Genomic DNA, 21,823 nt, shown 5'->3' with positions numbered 1-21,823 from the left:
ATTTTTTTCTTATCTTTAGTAAATGATTTGACTTGATTGATTAGCTCATGTGATTTTTAGCTCACATAGAACTTGAATTCATTTATAACATAGTCAACCAAGGCTCTAAATAGATGACCATCATGATAGCTCCATATTGTTGAATGGGCTTCCAATACATCCATAGTACTGTGTAAAACATTTCTTTTTTTTCCTAAGAGTAGTAATATTTAATATGGAGGGCTCTCACATATGTGATACAAGAGTTTAAAATCACACTCTTTACTTGAAAATATAGTGGTGCAAGAACCAAAATTTGTGTGAGGCCTACATCTTTTGATTTCAATTAATGCTATAATAATCATAATAAATATCATAACATTCTAATTAAATATGATAATTGTAATACAACTCTACAAGTAGATAACTTTAGGGCTGTGGAAGCGATTTTAGCCAAAGATAATCTTGGGCATAGTAGAATTGCTATAGGAATTTTAAGGCTTCAAGTTAAAGGAAATGTTTTAGGAGAGAATATAGGGCATTAGAAGAGAAAGGTGGCTCTTTTCAATTTTTGCATGAGATATTCAGCATTGCAAGAAAATAGAGAATCACACAGAACACTGATCAAATCCCAAAGTCGCGCATTTCAATCCCAATATACAGATTTTGCTGTACAAAAGAATTGAAAGGAATTAAGTAAAACTGACAATGTGGCAGGGAAGACCTACCTACAGTAATCCAACTAATATCAACAAATTTTAAAGTTAAAGCCATCCCCAGAATCACTCTGAGAATCCCAAGGTTAAAAGGCCCCCCCTCTACACAAAGAAGCCATAAAATCAAATTATAAAAAGAAGAAAAAACGAGAAAATAGGGTGCAACATCTTTGATAGACTAAAAATCAGGTGGTGCCAGAGCCATAATTTGAGGCCTGCACAAAGAATCAATTATGTGGACTCAATCTGATCTAAAGAGGATGTTAGTAACCCATCAGCATCACATCAAACTCTGAGAGAGATGTCTTCCTTCTCATCGCTCTCAGAAAATCTACAGCGGTAACTGCTCTTCTGATTAACAATGGTGTTAGATGAAGAGGGGCCTTTAACTTTTAGCCGCTTTGGACCAAGGTCTACACAAGTTAGTTCTGTGCTGGAAACTGGTAAATGGTGTGGAGGACTCTCTCTCCGCCTAGGCTTATTATATGAGTTGGATTGTAAGGGGTGATGATGATGCCTCATCGTCGATGGAGTCGAGTGAACACGGCCGGTGTAGTTTCTACCAAGAACTTCTTTTGGTGGCCCGAAACTCTGCTTCTTCAACCGTTTGAATGACTGATAAACAAAACAAGAAAATTTTATTAGTCTCTCTGAGGAGGATTTAGTAATGAAGATCATGAAGCAAAATTTAGAGAAGAAAATGTGTAAATATTAAGAGAATAGAATTGAAATTCATCCTTATCAAACTCAATTGTGTTCGCCATCTAATTACCCAATCTACACAAGCAAACACATGCTTCGCACAGCAATCACTGGAGGTGAGATACCAATGTAGTAGAACTAAACTTTATATTGGCCTTACATCCAACAAACATGGGATTATTTGCAGTTTGTGGACTGACTGTACATAAAAATACAAACATTCACCTCATCTACAAGGATATCAATGTCCTCGTTTCTGTTTACAGACACTATGTTAAAACAGTCATTTTATTAATCTCTTATAGTTCATCAAGAAGATATAGTTAACAAACTAATTGTCCCAACTTATTTCAATAGATGATGAGAGGCTAGCGGTTGGTTCCTCTATGACCCAGGGTTTTGGCATTGGAAAATATTTGGTGACCTGCTGTCCCTGCGGACAATCATCACTAGTAGGGAATAATTCAAAATTGACATCTACAGTGTTGCTATGGGATCTCAGTATGTGTTGTTTTTTTAGTTACATGCAACCTTATTCTGTGGGGATTTTCCACAACGGAAGTTTCTTTTTTTAGTGCAAGTGTTGTGTATTAAAATCCAAAAAGAATTTATGATTGTAAAAGTTATCAAATATTTCTGAAAAATTTCCAGTTGAATGTACAATTCTTTCTATTCTTCCCTTAATAGTTCATATTTCAAAAATGGTTTATTTGAACAAAAAACCTACTATGAATTTAATTTATAATGAGATTCCCTTATTAGTTCATATTTTGAAAATGGTTGATTTGAACAAAAAGCCTGCTATGATTTATAATGATTATAAAAATAATCAAGTATTTCTGAAAAATTTCTAGATGAATGTACAATTCATTCCAATCTTCCCTTATTAGTTCATATTGTTGAGTTTTGGAGCCCGGTCTGACCGCTCCCATTCCCACTCCCGATCGCGAAACATCACGACCCTGCTCCCACTCCCGATCGCGAAAGGTCGCGACCCCAACTCCCGTTTCTCCTGGCGTTGATTTGCGAACAGCGCCAACCGTTGCCGCGAAGTGAAGCATCCCTTCGCTCCCTGTTGTTTCACGATAAAAGAAGCGGCTCTTCTTAAGATTTAGTTTAACACATGGCCTTTTTGTGTTCTTCTTTGAACTTCCTCGGGATAGAAGAAGAGAAGTGCAAGCAGTAGTTCATTGCGGCAGAATGAAGAAGAAGAAAATTGTTCTCCCTTAGCTTCTTCTTGGTGGCTTGTGACAGAAGAGAAATAAATAAATTGGGTTTATTTTTCTTGTAAGTTTATCTTTTTCGGTGTATCTCGGTGTAGGGAGAGAAGAAGAGAGCAAAGAAGTGAGAGATCCCACTTGTAAGTCGAGACGATCGACTGGTGTAAATTTCACAAGTAGTAAAATGCTCCGCAACTTCGTGGACATAGACAATTTGTCGAACCATGTAATAACGTAAATCTGTGTTCAATTGTATTACTATTTTCTTGTGTGAATTTTCTCGTTCTATTTTTTCGCTTCATCGTCAATCGTTCTATTTTATTTTATATACCACAACACATTTTGAAAATTGTTGATTTGAACAAAAAGCCTACTACGGATTTAATTTATAATGAAGTTAATGATGCAACGAAGTTAATAGCACATATTTTAGGAGGAGCTAAGCCCTATTATAAGAAAATTTGGGAAGTTGGACCTTGAGCTTCACTGACATTTATAAGTCACAATATTTTACTTAAATACTGAATATTAGGATGAAGCAAACAAATCAACCAATCCATATATCAAGTTTATTTGTACCACTTTATGGATAGATAAATAGCTAATTCAGCTCAGAGGTCAACAACTGATCTTCAACCTGCAGCAGCACTTTATAAAAGCACAGCAGCAAAATTTTACCAAGTTGAATTCTAGCATTAAATGACTATGTTCCACCAAATTTATATATTATGTAAGTTGAATGGTGGATTCATATTTGAGAAGGCAATCTAAATCTACAACAATTCGCTATCAAAATTCTAAAAAAGTGCATGTAGCGTTTTATTAAAATATCAAATAAATTACAGAAGGTACGCCGCAAATCATTATCTGACTAGACCTATCATCACAAATACAGGGATACAAAGCATGGGTTTCAAAACCCCGTCTCAAAATAAAACTATTCTACAGAGCTAGAGTTGCACAAAAGTGTGCACCTTTATTTCCTATGGCAAGCACAGCCATCATCAAAAATAAGACCGGGGAATGCTTATTAGCTGCTGGTAACAAATTGGAGCACTGGGATAGTGCACAAGTGGAATTACAAGCATTTATTTCGACCTCATGGATCCTTAGATGCTCGAAGTTAAAAGATTAATCATTGAAGGTGACAATATACACATTATTGGCTATCTCCACCAAACTATGAAGTGTGGGAGAATAGACTGCAGGATATGCCTGATATTGCATTCCTTACTCATTTTAACAAGTCATTTTCCAGTGTGCCTCAAGACATCGCTAGCAAAAACCTCGGGGCACGAGTGAAATCGGAGTGCAAATAACCATGCTCATACCAAAAGGAGAAATTGTTTAACCATCCTCAGAATGAACTTACTTTTTTATGTTATCTAACGCCTAAAGATTAAAAAATAAATATTTGAAGAAGTTATTTTGGATAATGCGAAGATCCATTAATTTGTAAGATATGTTGTGGAATAATAAATGATTTGTGGAAAATAACAATGAAGTTACACCATTAGAATTGCAAGAGAAATATCTTAATATTGACTTCTTCAATAGAGGAAAAAGCAAGAACAATAAATCTAATATAAGTTCGCAAAAAATTATCAAAAAAAGATTACTATAAAAATTTATATAGCTGAAGGTACAAATATTCGGGTGTCAATTCGGGTTGACGAGCACAGTGAGATCTGACTCAAAATTAAATCAATCTAAAAACCAAAATAAGTCTAGTTATTATGTTGGTCAAAATATCTAACCCAAATATAACTTGACCCGACTCACTTAACCCAAACTAGACCCACTTAACTAAATTATTATATGAAAAAAACATTTTTTTAGATTAACACAATCCAATTAACTTGAGTGCGGCTTGTTTAATCAAAATAGTAGACTGAAACTCACATAACTAGAAGAAAATAATAATTGGAACAATTTTAAGTTACTCAGCTGATGCATGAGCACCTCCATCCTGCGCAGGTGTAGGAAAAGCCAGCCGGTTCAGCTGAACCGGCTGGCATAAGGCGCTGGCCTGGACGGCCCATAGAGGGGGCGGTAAATTGGTCAGCCCCTTCTCCCACCTTCCTTATGCACTCTTTACCTTATGAAAAGCTTTAATGGCTATTTTATGGATTAATCCCACCCCTTCCTTTTGTGTGGAAGCTTTCTTCCTACCTCTCTCCTTTTCTCCTCCAATTGGAGTCTACATACTGTTTTTTTCTAGAGAATTAGGGCAGTCTTTGTTGTTGTCAGATTTCAGATGCTTGTGTGGGGATATTCTTCATGCTCTAGGGTTGTCTCCAAGGAGATGGCAGCGCTCCAACTGTATCCTACTCCGAGGTTGTGGTGTTCCCTCTTACCCTACCTCACCCCTCTCCTCCCCTCTCCACAGCTGTCGGTCTTTCGACACTTCACCCCAGCAGCTAGCCTTCCTTCCTAAACATCCTAATTTTGTTGTCCAACTTGCCAAATTTCCTCTCAGCACACAGCCAACCTTTTCCAACAGCCTACCCTGTTGTCCAGAACCCTTCCCAGCCTGTTGAATTTCTTAGCCTGCATTTCTACTTGATTTCCACTTCACCAGACCCTCCCCACTCTAGGTCGCCCCCATTACTGCCATCAATTGGATTGTCTCAGCCCTCTGGACTGCCTACCAGCCTCGTGACAACCATTTTATTGTAGCCACTCTCGCTGTCCAACCCCCAAACCCTTCCTAACAGACCTCGCACCCACCAACCCTCCCATATACCCTCACTATGTTGTCAACGCCACCCCCGCTCTCAAATCTACTATTCCAGCCTAACTGGAGATTGATCTATCATTATTTTTTCCTTGTTATTGTTGTGTTGTAACTCTATTTCTATATTAATAAAAGTTTGTTTTGTGTTCCATTAAATCCTAATTAGTTCTGATATCTTTTGGTATCAGAGTCAGCTTAACTCTAGTTCTATCCTGGGATTTCCTAGCATCCGTCTTAGCCTAAAAATTTTCTTTCCAGACTACAATTACCCTCTCCACTATTATATATCCCCAACACTAATTCCCCTTTGCTAATTCTTAAAATCAGCAACCTTAAACCAATATATTTACCCTTTTTCACCTCTCTAACCCTAAACCCTAGCCATGCCACCAAAAAGAAGTGCGTTCGAGTCTATCTGAGAAAGATACGATAAAAGCTTCGTCTTCTTCGACAGAGACTTGCGGAGATTAAAGAGTTAACACGGGATGAAGTTACCTTCGACCGGGATAGTCGAAGGGGATAAAGAAATGACAATCTGATTACCTTTCATGGGGAGACTTTCAACAATGAAGAAGACAGACTACGATGTTTCGAAATACAATATATGAATCCCTCCCGGAGGGAGAATTACAGAGAGAATATATCATTTGGAGGGCACTAAGTCTTCCACATCAAAGTTGATCTACCAAAATTTGAGGGAGGCATGGATCCCAATGACTTCATTGATTGTCTGCAATCTGTTGAACTGATCGAGTATAAGGATGTGTCAGAGGATAAGAGAGTCAAATTAACTGCTATCAAGTTGAAGAAAAGTGTATCTTTGTAGTGGGAGAACTTACAATGACAGAAGAAAAGGGAAGACAACGATAAATATACTAGGTGGGAGAACATGAAAAAAGGTGATGCAGAGTAAATACCTCCCACCCCATTACTGTCATGATATGTTCCCAAAACTTCATCACCTGCAGCAGAGGGATTTATCAATAAAGGAGTTCACGAAGAAGTTTGATCGGTTATAAATGAGGTGTGATTTGGTCAAGCAAAAGGAGCATATCATAGCCCGTTATTTGGGAGTCTGAAGCCAGCTATGAGCAATGTAGTACAGTTGCAACCTTATTCGTTACTTGGAGATGTTCAGACACTAGCCCTGAAAATGGAGAGGCAACAGAAGTAGAGCATGCAACAATCATTCTTCAGGTAGCAATCGTCAGGCATGCAGTCACCTACAGTTACTACGACCGACAAGGGTACCCTAGGAGACACTAGCAAGCCTAAACAAGAGAATGACACTACATATCAAAATGGGAAGAAATGGGAGAAAGGTAGCTCATCGAGCACCGTATCGGGGAGGAAGTGTTACAGATGCCATGTCTACAACCACATAACCTCCAGCTATCCCACAAGCTGGGTAGTCCTGCTCACTGATCAGGGTGTCGTGGAGGAGATTAGCGACATGGAGAAAGCTGAGGAACAGGGTGATGTGTATCAGCTTCCCCCAGAAGAAAAAAAGGTGCTTGTGATTCAATGGATCATGCAGACTGAGGACACGAGAGATTCGCAGTGGCCTCGCCGCAACAATTTCTACACCCGCTGCACAGTGAACAGAAAGGTATGCAATGTTATCATCGATGACAAGAACAACAAAAAATGTGACATCTTCTCGGATGATAGAGAAATTGGGACTTGCGTTCAGAGGCATTCTCAGTCATATTAACTGACTTGGCTGAAGAAGGAGAATTTGGTCGGCATCAACCAGAGATGTTTGGTAGTGTTTTTGATTGGAGGACAGTTGTAGGACCAGATGTGGTCTAACATGGTCCCTATGGATGTCTGTCATCTTCTGTTGGGAAGACCGTGGCAGTTTGACTAAAGGACTCAACACGATGAATAAAGAAATACACTCCTTCACCACGGATGGTAAGTGCATCATTCTGCTTCCTTCGGTGGAGTCTAAGATCACAAGAGCTCTAACCAGTAGCTCAGCATCAGTGGGATCAGTGTTAGTGATGACACCGGATGAGATGACCGAGACACCCGCTCCAAATACAGGACAGATACGACCGAGGGTATGTCAGGTCGACGTCGTACCAACAGTGCCACTGCCATGCGGGAAAGTTCATATCACTCATTGCATGCTCAATTGAACCGACCATGGGTTACTTTGGGAAGATTCAACATTACAAGTGTGGCCCACAACCTCAAAAGAACATATTGATATGGACAAGTGCTCTCAAAGCAGATGGGGAAAACTCCTCTGATGGTTTGGAGGACAGTACAACCGACAGAGGGTCCAAGTGCCCCCAGGATTGAAGGCAAAAACAAGAACTTCAACGAATAAGGTCAAAGCTCCCTCAACCCAGGGAGATTAACAATGGAGCGGCTCCATCCCACGCAGGTACTGGAAAATCCCCCAGGCGCGTGCGAGAAGGCCAGCCCGCTGAACTGGCTGGCATAAGGCGTCGGTTCAGGCCCCAACTGGAATTCGACCGGGAGGCCTATAGAGGGGGCGACAAAACCACTGGTCCCTTGGTCCACCTTCCTTATGCGCTCTTCTCCTTATGAAAAGCCTTTAATGGCTATTTTCTAGAGTATTTCCAACCCTTCGTTTTTTGTGAATTTCCAACCATAAGAATTTCCAACTCCCTGAGGGATAGATACTTAGGACACTATAAGAGTCATTTATTACTTGAGTGATATGTATACTTACGTTATTATTACGGTTTAGCAGCTTAAAAATTTTAAAATATAAAACTATTTATACTGAAATGATTTTTATTGTGATTAAACTGCATATATATTATTTGTGTTGTCGTGTGTGATTGTAATAATTGAAATATATTTACAATGCATTTGCACCAACCACCAATAAGTTTATTGCTTTAAATATTAGTTAATGATTTGCTTATGGAAGAGAAAAATGGTTAGATAAAAATGAGAAAAATTATAAGAAGATGAAGGAAAGAAAGCAATTTATTATATTGATGATTCAAATGAAAAGCCACTAAGTGATAAGAGTTACGAAAACTTTTGAATCAAATTGTTGTAAATTTAGTGGCTTAAAATATTTGTTAATGTTGATTTAGGAATAGTTTTACTTTGAATTTTTATTAACTTACTTTGTTGAAGGCATAATACTTCTTATGTCATATCTTTTATTTATTCAATACCCTGATTTTAAGGCTTGAGCCTCGAAAAGCCTCAAGACCTATGTCTTGCCTCAAGGATAAAAAATAGGTTGCCAATAATTGCACAATTTTAAATCTTAACAATTCTTACTATAAAAATTCCTCACTTGTTGCTATGGACTAAAGCATAAAGTTGAGAAAATTAGTATGTTTTAGATAAAAAATAATGAGGGCTTTACCAAATGAAAGATTTTATGTTGAATACCTTTTGACTTTACTGGTGAAATAAGAAGAAATTAAATCTCAAGCGCCCTAAGCAATACTCAAAGCCAGACGTCACTATTTATATTTGAAGTACATAAATTTTGGAAAGAGGGGATTCTGACTGATACACTCGTACTTTAAACAAGTGCCTTACTAGATGACCATTCTTTAGAAGATAAAATATTCAACACATCTCAGCATTGCCGATTATCATCCCCAAGTTTAAGTCCTAAAACTGACAAATAGCACCATTTTTATCTCAAGTGACTTGGTTGATTGATAAAAAGATTTGATTAAGCACTATATGTACACAATTCAATGTCTTCCCCTTTGATGGATTTAACAAAACATGTTCTGACCACTGTTGAGGGTGACCAATCTGCAATCCATATATTATAATTTTCATAGCATGAGTAGAAACTGTGTAAGACATTTTTTTCCTTATAATACGAAATAACACTACCAAACCCACTGTAAAAATAATATTTTTTTAATTGATTGCAATAAGGACATCTAAAATTTGTACTTTCAGACAACCAAGCTTAATCCGATGGTATTCGACAATAAACTTCCACTAGCAGAATAGTTATTTTTTTTTAAAAAAAAGTTTTATGTTTGAACAGCTGAAAAAGAAAAAAAAGAGAGAAACCACAAGTTTTAGTTGCTAGTGCTCTTTCAAATTTTTCAATCTAGTATTTTGCAAGAATTTTTCGTATTTGGATAGGGTTTTACTTTTAAGGTTGATTTCCAACATTGGAGTATTTGGCTTCCTGGACACATACAACATTGCATTTTTTTTTTTTTCCTCATTAGATGATTTCAGGAGGGTCAGTTAATTGGCACTCAGAAAACAGCATCAATTTAATCACCAAAATCAATGCAGCTTGTATGGCCTTGACAAAACTGCTAATAGAGAGTAATGGCATTTCCTTCCACAAGAGCAATGAAAAATATCCAACTAGCTTACAGGAAAACATACATAATAACGGAAAGAAACAGATAATACAGTAAACACAGATTCATTAATTACCAGTTTCTCAGGAAACCTTGAATCTTCTCCATCTTTTTCCCCAGAACTAAAAACAGGCCTCCGCTTAATCCTGAATATTTCAGAGTCCGAATCATCAATATCTTGTACAAGTGCAGCGTGAGAACCAGTATCATATCCACCTATATACATTTCAGATGTATTTGATTCAACGGATCTATGCGGACAAATTATCTCACTCCGGGAAATTTTCTGAAAAGCATTCATTCTATCAGAAGTAGAACATGGCTGCAGTATGACAAGTATGACATTAGTTCATTAATGGTATACAAAAATTTGTGGCAAGGTTAATACAGCACGTCCTTTACTTTGTAAGACAAAGAAAGAATGAGAAACTTACTTCATTCAGTGTAAAACATCCTTTAGGCGAAGGAAAACTTGATCCTGAAGTTGTTTTACACTCTACTTTAGTCTCACATTTGAAACCTTCTTCAAATCGAATTTCACAATACGGCCAATAACCATCCTCTTCAGGACAAAAAAAGGCAGTCAGCTGTGATGAAATGCAATCATTTTCCAGTAATTGCTTTTCCAACTCTGTTATCCCATCCTCTTGCTCAAATTTCTTTGCTACAGTCTCAAATTCTAAAAGATCTGACCTTAAAAAGATAGTGCGGCTAGAGCCGCACTGACAGCTTCGTATCTCATTCTCTGCAACAGATCAGAAACAGAACTATTATGAAGACTATCAAGATATAGATGAAAAAAAATGCAGCATGAAGAATAATACCATGATGAAGGCAGATGGGGCTGTTGTAGCAATTACACGTGACATAGGCTACATAGCAATCACGTTTGCAGATTTCACATGACATAATTGTTGGAAAATTTGAAAAATAACAAGCCTGAGCTCCCAACTTCATGAGCCACCAGCGGGCACGGTGTTGGAACCTCATCAAGTTCACAAACGAAGCCTTGACACAATTCTGGTTGTGCAACTCTTCAATCCCAAAGTCAGAATCTTTCCTGTTCAAATCTGTCAGATTCTTGTGAAGAAGCGATGCTTCCTTGCAAAGTAGTTCCTCGTAAGGTAACAATGGCATCCTATTAAAAAGTGCATAGCGACGACTAGCAACAGTACCAAAAGGAAACCAATCACCAGTGGCAAAATTGACAGCTTCACCGCAATTGAAACCTGAAGGGAACTCAATGAAAAGTTAATTTAGCAGGCAGTTATTTATTGTGCAAGGAAAAATATGTTTGAGACCACTATCATACCATGGCTGAAACCAGCATGATAAGCACGAGGAAAAGTAATTACAAATTCTCCAGGCTGCTGTACAGCTTTATAAACAGGAACATGATGGTCTAACAAAATTTTTGGAGGAAACATGGTAGTCTTTCCCAAAAGCATTTCAAAAGCTGCATCGTCTCCTTCAGTTGGAAAAATTTCACGTTTATAGACATGTTCCTGCGCTACCTTTTCAAAGTCAGGAGCTGCATGACCAGGAATTCCATACCAAGTTTTAGATGCTCCGCAATGATGATAGTTGATACTGCAAGATATTTTTAAGACCATAAAACATCATTCCACCAACTCTGACAGTGAAAAAGAGAGGTCAATAACCAACATCCAGAATATTTCTCTGCAAACCTATACAAGTAGTGATCTTCAACATGCCAGGCGAACATGCTAAACAGCATTCCTATGTAAAGCATGGGATCTGTTACTCCCTGCAGCAAAAATAAAGAAGTATGATTGTAGAAAAAATTTCTAATGAGGGAAATGAAAGAAGAACACAAGCAAAAAAGCAAAGTCTTGTAAGTTCACTTACAGCAATAGTAGATTGCAGAAGCCGCAACACAGAGTTGGGAAGACGAGCAAGCTTCTGGAAGCAAATAAAAATTCAAAAAATATATACATTTTAAAACAAAAAAAAAAACAGACAACAAGTGAAGACATATTTTTGTTGATTTTTTTGGTAAAAAAAAAAAAAGAAGAGCATATCTAGAAAAATAGATCCATACCTTCAAGTTCCATTTACTTTTCCCCAATTGATCATTAGGGGAAGATGAAAAGGCACTGCCATCAATATCGCAGGCATATTCAACATACTCTGTCCTGCCAAAAGCAATTTCTCGCCAGAATTGCTCTTCAATATACTTAGAAGGGAGACATCCAGCACTGTAATATCTTCGAGCGAACTCTTTGTTTGCCATCCTCTCAAAATCCCTAAATGTATACTTCCTAGGACAAAACAGAGATATATCAGGGCTGACCATAGGTATCAAAAAGTAGGAATTACAGAGATATAAAGCTCACCTTCCACTCATAAAAAATGAAACTTTGTCATCTGTAGTCCACTCAGAGAGACGAAAAGGCTGCACACAGGTAGTAAATTTGAATCCACCTTGCTCCTTCATCAATACAACACCAGCAGGTATAGTAGCACAAATAGGGGAAATTATCTTGCAGATACCTGAGAGATATCAGTCTTAATCATCGTTAGTATTATTTAGCCAAAGATCAAATGGCACAAATATGACAAAACTTTTCAGACCATCCTGTATATTCCCTGTCATAAATTATAGAAGATGATAGAAACAAGAATATAGAGATAATGATGTCTACCGTCAGTATGTAAATAGAAATACACTCAACCAAGGATTAGACAATGTATTACATTTGAGCATGTATGGCAGGAAAATTAATCCAAGAATTTAGTAAAAATAGCACAAGATAGAACTTAGAAGGTTAGCAAACAATTACCAAATAAAGACATCTAGTATAAATATAACAAAAGAAAACATTTTAAACATGCCATTAAAATTGCAAATGAAATAAAGCATGAAGCTTAAAGCACGGAACATGAGTTGAAAAGGGAAATTTTGACTAAAACAACAACAGAGGTAGAAATAAAAGTGTTTCAGGAAAACATATATTTATATTCATCTTCATTTGGCCTGCATCATCATAGCAAACTTTAGAAACTTTAACGTAAGGAATGGAGAAAATCCTCGCAGAACACTACTTCAAAGTGAGTACACTGCCATGCAATAATAGCAAGCACGTATCATAGAAAAATACCATATTTTGAAGCTATGGGCGCAACCTTCTGGAGATAAATTAATGGATCTTCAAATTCCTCCATTGTTGGGCTGAATACAGGGCATTCTGGAATCTGACCTAACCATTCCAAGCAAGATATATCAAAGTTTTCAACCTTGTGGTTTGAGTATACATCTTTTGAAGGAGTGTTTCCATTGAAAAATGCATCTGCAATGCCATGTAATCTGTTTCCACGTGATATTGAGGCTCTCATAACACCTCGACAACTTGCAGACGTACTTGCCGCATTAGTTGTTTCAGGCAAAGTGCAAAACTTCATTCGATGAAGTCTCTTAGGCGTCAAAATTTCCAAACCACTTTAACCTCTCAAGATAAACATGGCCTGCCATCCACCTGCCAATAGGAAGTGCAATGTTAAAAAGTCAATTCATTATAGCTAATAGAACGACCGAAAAATGGTGATTTTAGAATGTCTGTAATTTAAGTTTTGACTTTGTTTCAAGCATAATTCATGAATAAGTGTAATAAACCTCTATGGGCCATTACATACAGATAGCAGCATTCAGTATAGGGAAGCATGGATTCAAAGAAGAAAAATGAAACTAACTACACACAATGGTTAAGAAAATAGCCTATGTCTAATAGCCAGAGGCAAATTGAACTGGTACCAAAAAAATCCACGAATAAAGAGCTTGTACAAGAAACCAAAAGAAGTAAGCTTTATAAAAAATTTTGATAAGAAAATAAAGAACATCGTGGGTCAATTTATCAATAAATTAAGAAAAGATACAACTTTGTCAAGGTTGTATTTCCAAGGAAAGGAAACAAGGGAATGCTATGAAAAATCCACAAGGACGAAGAAAGCAAAAATTCAACAGAGCATGCATTTCAAAATAGGCAGCATAACACAGTGCAATAAGTATTATACTTTAAATAGGCATCATGAACTCAGGGGACTGCATGAAATAAATTAAAAAAGATTCACAAATGAAACAATAAAGCTATAAGCTACCGGACAGGACGAAAATACCAATAAGAAAACAAGATTCGGTAAAAACGTTGAACCAGTTACAAATGCTTGAATGACATCTTCTAATCCATGAAATCAACAACTCTCAGTAGTTCCTAATAACTCAAGATGAAATTAAAGAAGCGTATAACAACATAATGTAAAATAACATTAGCACAACCTAGCTCTAACAAAACGGCGAAAGTATTCGCGAAATTCCAATTTTCCACTGTTAAAACTCCACTTATGTAAACGTACAATACTTTCAACAGCAAAATTAAGAAAATTACAGCAGGTGAAGTACTATCAACTGTTAGAGGAAATGCAACAGAGATTTTCTCCCCCGTCTTCCACGCAGCGTAAGATAAAAAACGAAAAAAAAAAAAGCTTCACCAACTAAAAATAGTAAGGTGGAAAAAACATTCTTGGTCATGACAATAATGAAAAGCCCTGATATCTATCAATAACGGAAGAACTATAAAATGCACAAATTAAGTTATCAAAATCAGAAAGGATCCGAAAATATAAAAACTCGCAGCCAGCTAAAATAAATCTACAAAAAAGTAAAACGTGCAAAGGAATTGTAAGATCTGCAGCTGTTACCGTTTCATATCGATCTCAGCCAAACCAAACTCCTCCACACTGAGCCGATCAGGAAAGCCAAACCAGCAACTCACGAGAACAGAACGAAACATAAAACCCAACGCCTCACGACCGAAACCAGTCCTCGAATGCAATCCCCAACGGCAGACACAAGAAAACCGCCATCCTCTCCAGTCACCGATCCCACATTACCCTCTCACCGCCAAATCTCCTCAAGATCCGAATCTTTAAAGCCAAGGCAAATTGCCGGCAGCGTAGGGGGGGCAAATTCAGATGTCTTTATACGCAACAAAGAGAGAAACGATCTCGCACACCATGAAACGGCGGTTCCCGGCGGCGAAGAGATGCATTTCGAACCGAAAAACGAGGCTCGCCGGCGGTGAGAGGTAGCTGAAGAACCGAGAGGGAAGCGCAGACTGTGCAGAACGGGAGGGAGTTCTCGGAAAACCAGAAAAAGGTAAAAGCTCCGTCTTATATTATTGTTATTATTAAATGATATATAATTATAGAATATAGATTCCTGAATTTATTAAATACGATATAGGCTGTAGAAATAGCGCTCGTAATTTAAAAAATAAATAAATAAATAAATATAAATGAGGAGGAGAAAAGCGGTAGTTGCGGGTGGTTCGACCAAACGCTCGCGGCAGGATTCGCGTTTCTTGGGATCAGGAGGGGGGAAACGTTGCCTAGTCAAATTACCTTTATGCCCTCTTCGTCCCAGCTAATTTACGCTGGATTAATAAATAGACGGGGCGTAATTTTTTTTAAATAGATGCCGTTTATAATATATTGAAAAGAGTTTCCCTGATGATCGGAGTTCAGAGGAGCTTTGATGCCCGAACCGAAATGTATGGGATCACGACAGGATTGTGGGATGGGATATTAATTAATGTTTAGAAGTATTTCATGGATAATGCATAAATTTTTATTAAAATTGTAATATTATTTATAAAATTCCAATTTTTTAAATATATCATTAATATACATCAAAAATATGATCTCATGGAAATCTAGGGGATTAGGAGAGAATGATGTGATGGGGGTAGATCAACAACAAGGAGATTGTGAGGCCTGTCTAACCAGATGAGTCAAGTCATATGAACGAAAAGGAGAGCAGGATACGATGGGTGCAGATCCACTATAAGGATATGTGAGGTTCATTTAATCGGATGGGCCAAGCTGTACGAACCAAGTCAGTTATGTCAAAACTTATCGAGCCAAAAGGTAGAGAACAAGACGACCGAGCTATCCAAGTGTAAGTCATTTGAGACAATAGAGTTTATGAGCCATCCACTAATATGAAAACCGACACAATGGAAGAGTCGGTTCTACGATAAATTTGACCTCCCAACGGACTGACTTCTTCACAGCAATTGAACAGAGTTAACTATGTTGGATGAGTTGATTGAACCTTGCAAATAAAGCCCATATGACAGAGCATGCCTAGTCGAGCAAAATCAATTGAATTTAGTTGATGGAGCCAAAAGGAAATCGGACGATAAGCCAACCCTTGTGAAATATCAAAAATATCCCATTATTGACCCTCTCTAAATGGGGTAAAAATACAATATCATTATTGTACTGTCTTTTCTATAATTAGGATGAACATGTTATGAAAATAGTGCAATATTCATTAATATTCATATCTTTATTCTTTGGGTGTGAGTCACAAATAGTCTTAAATTCAACATTAAAAAAATTGTGGATCATGCCAACAACAAAATGATGAGCAATACAGGGTACAAGACTTCACAACATGAAGACTAACGCCAACATGGAATGTAATAGAGAGTTTGTCACCCAGTAAATCTAAGATCTTTTATCAAATGAGTATTGAATCTGCAGCATCATTAGCAGCTCTGATTAGACATTTTGGCACAAATGCAGAATAGCGTCTCCTAGGCTTTTGAGAGGGAGAATAGCACTAAGTCGACACAGATCGATCGACATTGCGTTGGACATATCACACCAGCAAGAAAATGCATTGTCCCGACATATCTCTAATACTAAGCAATTGGAACAATTCAAGATTCCAACACTTAACTCTTACAAGTGATGAACTGACCTGACTAATGACATTGTTTTTTTTTTGAGTGGATCGTATATCTTCTCAAAAGCAACAACATAATGAAATGTGGGCTCTTTTTCAGATAGGAGTAATCACATTTTTCATACATTTTAAGAGAATGTTTGTCACACAGTTCGTCAGTGCTCAGAAAGCCCAGAAGAGCTCTCACACTCTCCTACAGCCTTGTCAAAGACAAAGCGATACCCTACGTGCTTTTGTTACCCGTTTTTAGAAGAAAATATTAGAGTTTTGGGATTTAGAACCCACAGTCGCTCAAGCAAACCCTCACACAAGGATTTAATGAAAGACCTTCTAGTTGTGTGCTAGATTTATAGCAACCAAAAGCACTAGCTGGGCTATTGGAGCTAACCAACCCCCCCCCCCCCCCCCACAACGAGCTAACCAATAGGCATCCACCGAAGAGAATTGTCTATGCTAAAAGTTGGAAACCTAGACACAAACCTTGCTCTCCTACTAAAGCTTTCTTCGAAGATTCAAAATGACTCTTGAAAAATTGGGAGACCGACAAAGCCCATTACCAAGAAAATTGAGCTCGATGCCTTGAACAGCTGTTAGCTCGATGTGAGAAGCGACTTTCGCTTGATACTCAATGACTCACCTAAGAGTTTCAATAGTTGAGATAGTGGAGGCCATAAAAAAAAAGTATTTTAAGAAAGTAATTCTGGTGAAAGTCGAAGCATATCTCCGAGGCCAGAAGAAATAATGTGCATACAATCACGACATAAAAGAGTCACGACTTCTTCAAAGCCTGATCAAATTTGATCAAATTTGGGATGTTGGAGGAGTTCGTAGCACACGGGACAACAATCCAATGATAGGAAAAAACTCATGTTGAATAAATTACAAGCTATTTGATTCAAGCTCACACGATAAACATAGACGATATAGTTCATGCCACCTTCGAAGAGAATTGATGAGATTCATCACTTTGAGTCAGCTTGAAGAGGTCTTAAATGGGTGAAATGTGCGCAAAAGCCCTAACAATACGACACAACTCGCACCCTCCCATCTCTTTTAATGATGAAGACTTACCCTCAAAGAGCAACTTATACAGTGAAGCTATGGTTGTCACTATCCCAATCACAAATTAACATATTAAAATCATACTCATCATCATCAAGAGCTCAGCAAACATCATCTTCAAGTTAGTGTTTGACAAGATGGGTTTGAGCACTTACTATCTTTCGACCATGCCTGAGCCGCTCAATGGGTTCTCTAGAGAAAAGAAAATAGAGTTAAGAACCTCGCCATGCCAGAAATTGGGGGAGAAAATGAGGAATAGTTCACTTACATGAAAAAATGTCATTGTTTCCTCAATTATTTTTGAATTGTCACCCCATGTGGTTGTAAGATTTTCCAGCGATGTAGAGATGATCATTGTCCAGGGCGAGTTGGAGTAGTCTCATGCTTGCTATTTCTATGCAATCATAAGAATTCACTAAGAAACTCACAAATTTGGCATCCACCGAGGGGAATGCCTCAAGACCAGCGAGACTATTCAAAAGTTCCTTGTGGTCGATAATTATGTCGGTAAAGTTTTGGCATGTCAACATTCTCTGACCTCACCTTCCCTGCCCATGACCATAACTCCCAACACCGCTGCTCGCCCCACAATTATCACTGCTTGCAATACAAAATATATCCAACCAATTTCCCTCCAAGCTAACTTCAAAACATAGAGAAAAAAAGATTTGTAACAAAGTCACTTGATGTATATAAGCTTAACTAAACCTTTCACGAAAAAAAAAATACCATCCCAAATGATGGAACACAAATTATCGTGTGAAAACTATTGAAAGATATATTAGAGAATTTTTTTAATAATATGAATTAATAAAAAAAATTAAGATTTGGGGGATAAATTTTTTTGTGGACATAATTATCTATAGTTAACTATATCTCATATGTAACACACAACAAAACTCTAAATTAAGAATATTATTATCGTGTTCATTTAGTCTAACAAAAGAAATGAGTATTTTTATCATAAGGTTCATATATCATGATCTTAGCTAGGGATTAATGGCCACCAAGTAATTAATAAGACATCTAAGAGAAGCATTAGTGAGTCTTAAGTCAATAACATCATATTTATTTAACAAAAAAGTTGCCTACTAGACATTTAATGCCTATAAGTTACAATTATACAAGAACTCAAACCACTAACAAAGACCAATTATTTCTCTTAATCAACTTAATACATTTACCAACCAAAAACAATCCATAATTTAAGCTTAAAATATATTTCACAACCTATACATAAATATTCATAAACATACAAATACTAGCATTCATAATCAATACATTTGCAAGCATACAAGCACTGAAAAACAGTACATTTGCAAGCATATAGCTTAGTCCTCATTATGACCTTTTACGCCGTTCATCAGCAAAGCAACTTCCGACGGGACAGGCGGCGGCGCTCGTACCTGTCACTGTCTCGAGCCGCCCGGCGGCTGCGCTCTGCGCTCTTCCGGCTCGTGCCTCTCGGGCTCCACGCCGTCTAATCGGCGCGCGGATTCCTCTCATAAAGTGACAAGAAAGCCCTTTTGGATTTCGGAAAACTACGGCTCGTCCCCACCGTCCGTCCTCTTCCCCGAAGGCAGCATCTCCGTACAACAATTAATTAATAAAGTTTCGCGCTTAGCCCCTCCTGCTTTTAAAATTTCTAACGGAAAGCGGAGCAGCTGCGGGACCATTGATGATTGGTTTAAAGTGTAATTATGTCAATTTATGGGATATTATGCTGGCCCATATATACTTTATTTATTTATTTTTTTAATTAAAAAGTATTTAAGGGGCATTTTGATTGCGAAGATGCATGCGGTGTACGACTTATACCGTAGATCATGTTGATTTACAGTGCGAATACAATCAAATTTTTTTTTAAAAAAATTTAAAATTGGGTCAACTGAAATACATCCCCACCGTAGATCAGCGTGATCTACGGTGTAGATCGGACATAACATACATCTCTGCATGTGGTGTCCGTATATAATAATTTTTATTTGCATGCATGACAACGAGGTTTTTATGTATTTATGTATCTTACATCTATTTGTGTGTATATATATATCTATATCTCAAAATTTTAAAAGTTAACCAAACCAAACATGTAATCATTACCAATTGAAGTTTAATTTGTCTCCTCAATGCAAGTAGTGTCTACTAAATGCGATTGTTTAGGATTTTAGAAGCTAAAATTAAAGAAGAACAATATATGATTAGGATATTTCATCTTACAATTGCTTGTGTTTTTGTTTTGATGCATAGACAGGCATTGAGTTTTGATCATATTTGATGCGTGCTAAAAAAATTGTGGTAATAGAATAATGGATTATCATCTTAGCACAATGTATGGGTTGGGCATGTTCTAAGAGGAAAGAAAACAATTAGTAAAGAATAACCTCTTGTCTCGCATACGAGAAAAGGGTTACACAATCTTTCAACCTACAAAATTGATATGTGAATGAACTTGTCACAAGAAATAAGAGGTGACTGATGAAGGTGGCGGCGACTAGAGTTGGTTAGAGGGCAACAACGGCTCGATTTGGCCAAAGGGCAACGACGACGGCAACGACGACGACAACGACCGAAGTGATGTGTAACTTCATTTTCTTCTCCAAGCTTCAATCTTCTCCAGGCATCAAGCTCCAGGTCCCCCTCAAGTGGGAAGAAAGACTTTATTTATAAAGTTTTAGTTGCAGTTCATGAATGAATATGAATCAATTTGATCGGACGACCCCAAAAAATTCCCACAATCGGACGTCGTTTTATGGACATCTGAGTGTCTCAACGATGTCAGAATTGAGAGATCTTGGGCTCGTTAGATTCATCTCGTCGAGGCACTCGATTGAACTATGAGCACGCCAGATTTGACACCTATGTAACCTTCCAAATATGCCCAAAAAGCTTTCAAATGTGGTTTAATGACTTGATCCGTGCTTGATTTGATTTGGATTGAACCAATTTTGATACCGTTGGGTCCGTCTCTTCGAATCAATCAGTTTGATTATAAATTTGCTAAAATCAAAGCTCTAGAAGTCTTTTAATTAAAGTTTGAATATTTTCGCTCAAAAAGTTATCTTGAAATCCCTACAATACCTTGAGATTCATTATGGATGATAGGAATTTGTTGATGGTGTATCAATACTCATGAATATGATATAAAAGTCATTTATTGCATCGTTTAATCAACTGTAGAATTAGAAATTTGTCCTTAGGGAGAAAATTGAGCCAACTACATTATGGCACTTGTTTTGAGTCAAATTTAAATTGTATTAGGGCACTTCTTACAAGTCAAATGTATTTTTTATCATATAATGAGTTTTTAAGTTTGCATTAATACCAATCCATTACAAACCTATCAAAAATAAATAAATAAAATTATAAAAGTCTTGTAAATAATTTACAAAAAAAGAATAACAATCTCATATTTGATAAAAAAAAAATAATCAAAATTGAATCATAGTCAGACTCTCTTATTATTACGCTTAAACAAACCCAAGCCTAGTCCCATTTTATCAAATTTATTGAACAATATATACTAACTCTTTTGCTATGAAGTCAACCACATTACGTGCCAATGTTTATGATGTTAACACTCAATCAATTAATCGGTTGGATGAAAGTTTCAACCTTACGACATAGAAATACTAGGAAAGGTAATAAAATCAATTTAAAGCGTATCAGCCGACCTGGTCTACGAATATATTCCAACTATCAACAAATTCCTAAGATTTTAGGTGGAATAGGAATTGTAATCCAACAAAAAATTTTCAATCTGGTAAAATAAGAAAATGAAATAATCATATATTTTATATTGTAGACACCAGATGTATCAAGCAAAATAATTTAATTCAAATTGGCTATGGTTGATCCATCCAACCATAAACCAAAATGTATATTCTAACACTTTTAATAATATTACACATATTTTATTGGGACATTAAGTTAAAATATAAATTTATTACCCTAACAATTCTTGTGGTCAAACTCCAACATGCAAAAGCAAAGTCAATAAAAGCTGACCTTGCCTTTTTAAATGAAAGTCAACCATACATAAATATGCATGCACTTTTAATGTGACCTAAAAGGGATGATTGGAAGCTATTAACAAGTAATTGTAAGTGAGATAAGGAGTAAGGTTTGATGTTCTTTATTACCCAATGCAGTCCAGCCACGAGTGGCAGCTTTCTTTTCCTTTCCCGCTGTTTCCTGACGTCAAGTTTAAGGCGTTTTCATATAAGGACAGGTGAGGGTTGGTGGCATAACCACTTGATTTAATGAAGTGAACTATATATATATATATATATATA

The 21,823-nt window shown here is 37.0% G+C and overlaps 1 protein-coding gene across 3 annotated transcripts; it reads right to left on the bottom strand.

Moving 5' to 3' along the window:
• Positions 1–547: 547 nt before the first annotated feature.
• LOC110022853 (lysine-specific demethylase JMJ706-like) lies at positions 548–14,876 on the bottom strand. 3 transcript variants are annotated; one of them, XM_020721976.1, is made up of 11 exons: positions 14,414–14,876; positions 12,820–13,194; positions 12,055–12,211; positions 11,760–11,979; positions 11,567–11,620; positions 11,386–11,465; positions 11,010–11,287; positions 10,522–10,926; positions 10,132–10,442; positions 9,774–10,019; positions 548–1,310 (listed from the first exon to the last, which is right to left on the bottom strand). In XM_020721976.1, the coding sequence occupies exons 2-11, from the start codon at positions 13,118–13,120 to the stop codon at positions 981–983; spliced, it is 2,382 nt and encodes a 793-aa protein (XP_020577635.1). In that variant the 5' UTR covers positions 13,121–13,194; positions 14,414–14,876; the 3' UTR covers positions 548–980. The 3 variants fall into 3 exon arrangements, with proteins under 3 accessions (XP_020577635.1, XP_020577637.1, XP_020577636.1); XM_020721978.1 differs by having other exon boundaries at positions 9,774–9,983; XM_020721977.1 differs by having other exon boundaries at positions 11,567–11,617.
• Positions 14,877–21,823: the final 6,947 nt, after the last annotated feature.

Source organism: Phalaenopsis equestris, unplaced genomic scaffold (assembly GCF_001263595.1).
Source record: "Phalaenopsis equestris unplaced genomic scaffold, ASM126359v1 Scaffold000202, whole genome shotgun sequence".
Lineage (NCBI taxonomy): Eukaryota > Viridiplantae > Streptophyta > Magnoliopsida > Asparagales > Orchidaceae > Phalaenopsis > Phalaenopsis equestris.
This window is presented reverse-complemented; position numbering and strand designations above follow the sequence as displayed.

Excerpts from the sequence above, each read along its gene's own strand:
- LOC110022853 (XM_020721976.1), bottom strand. The coding sequence starts at position 13,120 with ATGAAGTTTTGCACTTTGCCTGAAACAACTAATGCGGCAAGTACGTCT. Across the intron at positions 11,466-11,566 it reads TTCTGCAATCTACTATTGCT|GGAGTAACAGATCCCATGCT; the intron begins GTAAGTGAACTT and ends TTTTTGCTGCAG. Across the intron at positions 10,443-10,521 it reads CCCCATCTGCCTTCATCATG|AGAATGAGATACGAAGCTGT; the intron begins GTATTATTCTTC and ends GATCTGTTGCAG.